Source organism: Gossypium hirsutum, chromosome A04 (assembly GCF_007990345.1).
Source record: "Gossypium hirsutum isolate 1008001.06 chromosome A04, Gossypium_hirsutum_v2.1, whole genome shotgun sequence".
NCBI classification, from domain to species: domain Eukaryota; kingdom Viridiplantae; phylum Streptophyta; class Magnoliopsida; order Malvales; family Malvaceae; genus Gossypium; species Gossypium hirsutum.
In genome coordinates, this window is record NC_053427.1 from 26448887 (window position 1) to 26455267 (window position 6381).

General features: G+C 34.8%; 1 protein-coding gene across 1 annotated transcript; it reads left to right on the forward strand.

Moving 5' to 3' along the window:
- The first annotated feature begins 1437 nt into the window (after positions 1–1437).
- On the forward strand, positions 1438–5841 carry LOC107948550 (UBP1-associated protein 2C). Its single transcript, XM_016883137.2, has 6 exons — positions 1438–1828; positions 3089–3209; positions 3415–3558; positions 4463–4659; positions 4753–4828; positions 5162–5841. The coding sequence occupies exons 1-6, from the start codon at positions 1701–1703 to the stop codon at positions 5501–5503; spliced, it is 1008 nt and encodes a 335-aa protein (XP_016738626.1). The 5' UTR covers positions 1438–1700; the 3' UTR covers positions 5504–5841.
- Positions 5842–6381: the final 540 nt, after the last annotated feature.

Here is a 6381-nt window from a genome sequence, read left to right on the forward strand (position 1 = left end):
GTCCACCTCAGTGTCAGCCTTCAGACAAGAATGAAAGGATAAAGAAATCGGCTACTTGGAAATAGAGAAAAAATATTACGTTGATTACACTATAAATCCCCAGAGTTTTTCCATATGATTATGACATAAATCTTATGTATGGTATATATAGGGCATTGTTTGCGGGTATGCAAAAAGCTTGAACTTTTGACTGCGTAACGACTGTCACCTAGCCCCCTGGTTATACTCGAACTTATGACCACATCATGACCGTCGATTGGGTCTCCACCTAAATTTCGACCCTTGATTGTATCAAGTATTATTACCCTGAAACCTGATTTCCCCACGATGGGTTTCTAAGGATGGTCCTATCTCGCTATGACATATAAAATGTATGTGTGCTGATGCGCATTATCACATCTCCGACCCCTCAAAGTTACCTAAGAACTTTCGTTGTTTCAGTCGAAAACCCTAAACCCTAAAAAAACCCCAAATCCTAATCCTAAAAAAATAAAAGCCCTAACTCTGGAGAGAGAAAGGAAAAATGTGTCCAGCTGGGCGTACTTTCTTACCATATGTGCATAAAGCGTGCCCAGTTGGACACGCTTTTACTTTCTCTATCTTAAAAACGACATATTTCTTTAATTAAATTTTAAATCAGCCTAAAGACTTAATTAAAAAAATTAGCCTATTAAGCTAATTTAGTTTAATTTAAAAGACAATGAGCGGGTCAAAAATCAAACCTCTTAATTTTCTTTTGTGGTTAGCATTGTTTTTGGTGTCAAAAATTTTCAAAATATATTCCATCACCACACATATTAATATAGTCTCATATTTTAATATATTCATGGGTAAAATATTTAAAATATAAAATTATCATTTTGTCTTTCACTTCAAAATCTCATTGGATAAAATTTAAAATTTTAAAAATTAATTATTTAACTAATTAATTACTCTAAAAATACTTGATTATCAATAATTTATATCAATAATATTTTATATAAAAACACTATTAATAAATAATTATAATTATTATTTATAGAATAATATTTTATAATATTTATATAAAAGAAATGTGAAAATAAAATTTTATCTACGGCTAAATCACTTTTGATATTATTATATAATAATTAATTAAATATTATTTTAATTTATCTAATTATAATTTATAAATTAAGAGTACTTTTGTTATTATCACATCATAATTAGAAATAATTAATAAATTGCCAATTTAGTAATAAATAGATAATAAATGACATTTTCATTAGTTAAAAGTTTTTTTTCAAACGGTGCTAGATTATAAATTATATTATACTTGATATATATAATAAATTAAGTAATTGGTAAAATGTTACTTTTATTTGAAACATAAAATAATCATGTAAAAATTACAAGAAAGTAAGCCGTTACTAGGTAAACATGTATGACTTCACCTAGTGACCCTAGGCTAGAACTCCCGCCCCAGATTAGACAAATTGATTGTTCCACGCCCACCCTCATACAATAAGTCCATCTCAAATACTTTGGGCTTTAACTGTAGAAACCGGAAACTGTAAGGCGGATATTGTAACAGTGTTTACAAAAAAAAAGTTTCATTTCATATCTTAACATTACCCAAAACAAGACAACTCCATCCTTAACCTAAAAACCCTCGTAAACTCGTGAACAAAACAGCCCATTTTTGCAGACAGAAACAAAGCCGAGAAAGGAAAGCAAAATAAATGGAGGATTTGAAGAAGAGAAAGATGGAAGAGATGGGCAACAACGACCAGTTATCAACTCAAGAAGAGCTACGTTCTTTGCTTGACCCTCTTGCTAAATCCCAGCTCGTCGATCTTCTTTCTAGACTGTATGTTTATGCCTTTCCCTTATTTTCTCAATTTCTTTTATTTTCTTATTAAAAACCGCTATAAAATTTGAATTTTGGGGGGCTAAGATTGGGGGCCGGGGGGCTGTGGTTAATTCTGGGGGAATTTCTTTTATATTTTTCTTAATGTTTCTGGAAGTGTTTAGCTTAAGTTTAAGATTAGTTGTTAAACTTGAACTTCTTGACCTTGTTAGCATTGTAGTTATTATAATTACTGCTCTAATGAGCTTGACCTTGTAAAATTTTAAAATGTCCAATTTTAGTTTTGATCAATTTATGGATAGCTAAAATACTTGTTTGTTTATGCTAGATTCGCCGAAGCATAGGATCTTTTAGGTCTATTTATAAAGAATATTCTTTTGAGTATTTTTACATCTGCTTTATGCATTTTCCTTTCCATAATGGGCCATTTTTGCATGCTTCAGTTTACACTTAATTCTAGGATGTTTCTGTATTGGCCTTTGGAATTAAGAGCCTTCTTATTGTTATACTTTTTCCCGAGGTTTAGTTCCTATTTTAGATGCACTTAGTTAAGGATATGGCTTTTTTAAGAACATTACCTCATTTTTCTGCTGTAAGGGTCTTGATATGTTCTTTTTACATCTGGAATCATAATAGATGTTAGACCAAATTTTTAGTGCAACTATCATTTATTCTTCCGGAAGTTCTATATAGGAGAGACATGAGCGAAACCTATTCTATATGTCCGACAAACAGTGTTACACCTTCTTTGTATGCTCTTGAAGAGAGTACATTAATCACGAGTGAAGTGATTTTGATTCTGGAAAGCTCTAAAATGTAAAAGAGGCACCGTTGTAAAGCATATGTATTATTTTGCTTTCATGAAATATTAGAAGAATATAAGGGGACTGAAGTGCTTTGTTTATATCAGCAATCGTGTCAAGAAAAGTTCTCTAATTTTTTTAATTAGATTCAGATGAATAAAATATGGACCAAAAAAATATCAGCAATCGTGCCAGCAAATATGGACCAACAAAATTGTAAATCTTTGGAGCTGGATAAAATCCTTAATATAGTTTTAAACATATAAAATGAGAGTGTTGGTATATAAAGAATTAAAGACTATTGTGGCATAGAATCTTCTCCCTATGCAGTTCACTGTGTGTGTGAGAGTGTGATGCTTGTGTTAAGTGAATGTGTGCTATACGACTGTTGCTTGAAATTGTATGCTGTGTGATTGACTCCGTAGATGTGTGTTTATGTGCATGTTGACGCATAAAGAGGGTCCCAATATCCTTCGATTGCTGAAGAAATTAAAAGTATTGCCAGTTCAGATCCTGTACATCGAAAGCTTTTTGTTCGTGGCTTAGCCTGGAATACCACTTCAGAAACCTTGTGTGCTGTGAGTGCATTGCTGATTGCTGTTTGTGTTTTCTGTGATTGTCCCACTTGATATCCCACATGATATAGAGTTTTGGGTTGTCTTTTTCCTATAATTATACCCATCTGCATTATATTAATAAATATTATTATTATAATTATATGTCTGAAGTTTTAAACTCAGATCCATTTAAACTAAATGGATTGAGCCAAATTTTTTGGTCTAGGCATTTCGAATGCATGGAGAAATAGAAGAAGGGGCTGTCATCTATGACAAAGCCACTGGAAAATCTCGTGGCTATGGTTTCGTTACTTACAAACACATGGAGTCAGCGCATAGTGCACTTGGAGCACCCAGCAAACTTATTGATGTAAGTAATAGCTACTTTTCAGTATACACGCATCTCAGTTCATCTCATCATTTTCTTTTTCTATTTTCCTAGGATGAGACTTACATGCCATCTCAATCTTTTTCTCCTTTTGGGCTCTGCTAGTCACCTCTCTCCCTTTGTGTCCATACAATCATTCATTTAATTACCATGGTTACCATTGAACCCTGCTATTAATATAAATCTTTGCTAGGACAGGTATCATAAGTGATGCAGAATATGATATGGATTCAATTTTCTAATGCATGTGCGTAGAACAAAGTGTCATACTGACTGCTATTAGAATGCAATGATATACTTTAGTTTACATTCCTATTTTTAATCCGTGGAGTTAGCAAGATACGTGTTGCTATGATGGTCATGGCATCTGGAGTTAATATTTCTTCAGTGAAGCTAAATACTGAGAGGGAAAAGAGAAGGCGAAAAACACATTCTGGATCAATATCAGATAATCAGAAGATGACTTTGAGAGGTGGGCCACCTGCAGTAATGGTTAAAAAGCACTGCCACAATTTGAGGCAGCATGTATTTGGAGTTTGGCACAGAGATCTTTATTGACTTTGATTACATATTCCAGGTTGATAACATTACATAATTTCTCAGTGACATGGTTGTAAGATGATCCAGATGATCATATATCAATACCATTATTATCAATGTCAACAATATCATTCACTCTCACTCTTGATTTCTTCATATTTTATATACCAAATATGAAAAGCATATTTAATGTCATCCCACATGCAACTCTGGATTATGCACTTATCATTAGGAGAAGGAGTTGGATTCTGTATCAATGCTTCAAATGCACTCTGTTCTTTGATATGCTCATGGCTGTTACATTCTTGTCATTAGCTCTTTACTTTCTTGACTGGCTTGAATTCAGGGCCGGATGGCTGTATGTAATTTAGCTTGTGAAGGGTTAACTGGAGCAAGTACCACACCTGATCTAGCTCAAAGGAAGCTCTATATTGGGGGCCTATCACCAGATGTCACAAGTGAGATGCTCCTGAATTATTTTGGAAGACATGGTGAGATTGAGGAAGGCTCAGTTGCATATGACAAAGATACAAATGAATCACGGTGCGTACTTTATCTTTTTGGATGTATCTTTGTAGTTATGTTTTTTTGTTTTGTACATGTGACGAATTGTTATCATTTACCTTTCATTTGCAGTGGATTTGGTTTTGTTACATACAAGACAATCGAGGCTGCAAAGAAGGCCATCGATGACCCACAAAAGATCCTTGGGGTATGTGAACAATGCCACTACATGTTGTGTCTATGACTTGCAATTTTTGTTTTCCTATTGTTGACAAAATTTGCTGGTTAAAATTGGCATATTATCCACAGTTCAGTTGGCGGTTGCATGTAAATCCAGTAGCCACTATGATAGAAGTGAAAGAATGTAAATTGGGTGCCTCCATAAGTTTTACACATGGAGGTTGAGATAGTGGGGAGTTATTCTCCCCAAATTATTATAATTCCTACAATTTGGGGTTTATAATGGAAGTTATTTTTATTTGAGTAGTGCCATGATGAACGCATATAAAGAAATAGCTTGATAGTTTGGGTTTCTTTGCAGGGGAGAACTATCATTGTGAAGCTTGCTGATACCCACAAGGGAAAACCTGTACAAACACAGGTACCTGCTGCAGCTGTGGTTCCTCTTGCAATGCCTATGGCACCTGGCTACCCACAGCTCGGGAAAGCACACCCCTCTGCCACCCCTGCTGGCTATGCTTATACTCAACCTGTAGCACCATATCAAGCTTCTTCGTATTCTAGTCCTGCTGCAGCACCTGCACCATACCCAAGCCAATCGACAATTCCTTATGCATCAATTGCTGCAAAGAAGGATCCACAAGGAATCCCACCAACTACCCCCATGGGAATGAGCGGGTACCCATATTATATTGGGAAATAATAATAAAGTCCCAGCTCATTCATGGTGATTTGTGAAGCTCCATTGACGAGTACTTTCTTAATGCAACTACTAGTTTTATACTCACAGTTCACCAACATGTTTGGTCTTTGCAGTTAGGTCACATGATGACCAACATGTTTGGTCTTTTGCAATTAGTTGTCATGATCGGTTGTATCTTGAACCAACTTTGCGAGACCAGGTGTTGCACATCAGAACAAAAAGATCATTGGGTTTGATGTAGGAGAGCTTAATGTTAGCATTCCATAAATTTCCCTGGTTTCTTGTAGTTAAGTCTAATATACTTTGTCTTATTGATATTATTTAGTGTGGTTTTTTTCTTTGGTGGGGTCAAATGATCCTTTCAAACTTCTGTTATGGGTCAAATTTAAAAATATCGAAACATTAAACGGAGCAGACGGTGCGTTTTGAGCAGGGGTTAATGAAATAGTGCGCATTAGCCTTTAATGAAAACGGGGTGTTTTGGTGCAACGATCATACTGTTAGTTTTAACCAACTTTTAAACTGCATTTCCATTTTATTGTTTCCTTTATATCTGGGTTGTAAATAGTAGAGAAGTCATGCAAATATGGTTAGCATGTTTTTTCTCAAGTTCTCTTTTTCCTTCTCTGATCTCCCTATTTCTTCTCTTTGCTTTCCTTCTTTTGATTTGACTGTTATCAAATGTATTAGAGCTTCAATGATTTTGTATGGTTGGGGATGGGGTCACTATGCGGGTGCAAAAAGAAGTGAGTGTGTTGCAGTAGGAAATGTGAAAGATCCAAAGGAGTTGTCTCAACTCGATGCTAAGATGTAAGTCGAGTTAGAGGCTCAGTTATAGGGTTTCGAGAGAATTTCAAAGGAAACCTTTTTGAGAAATA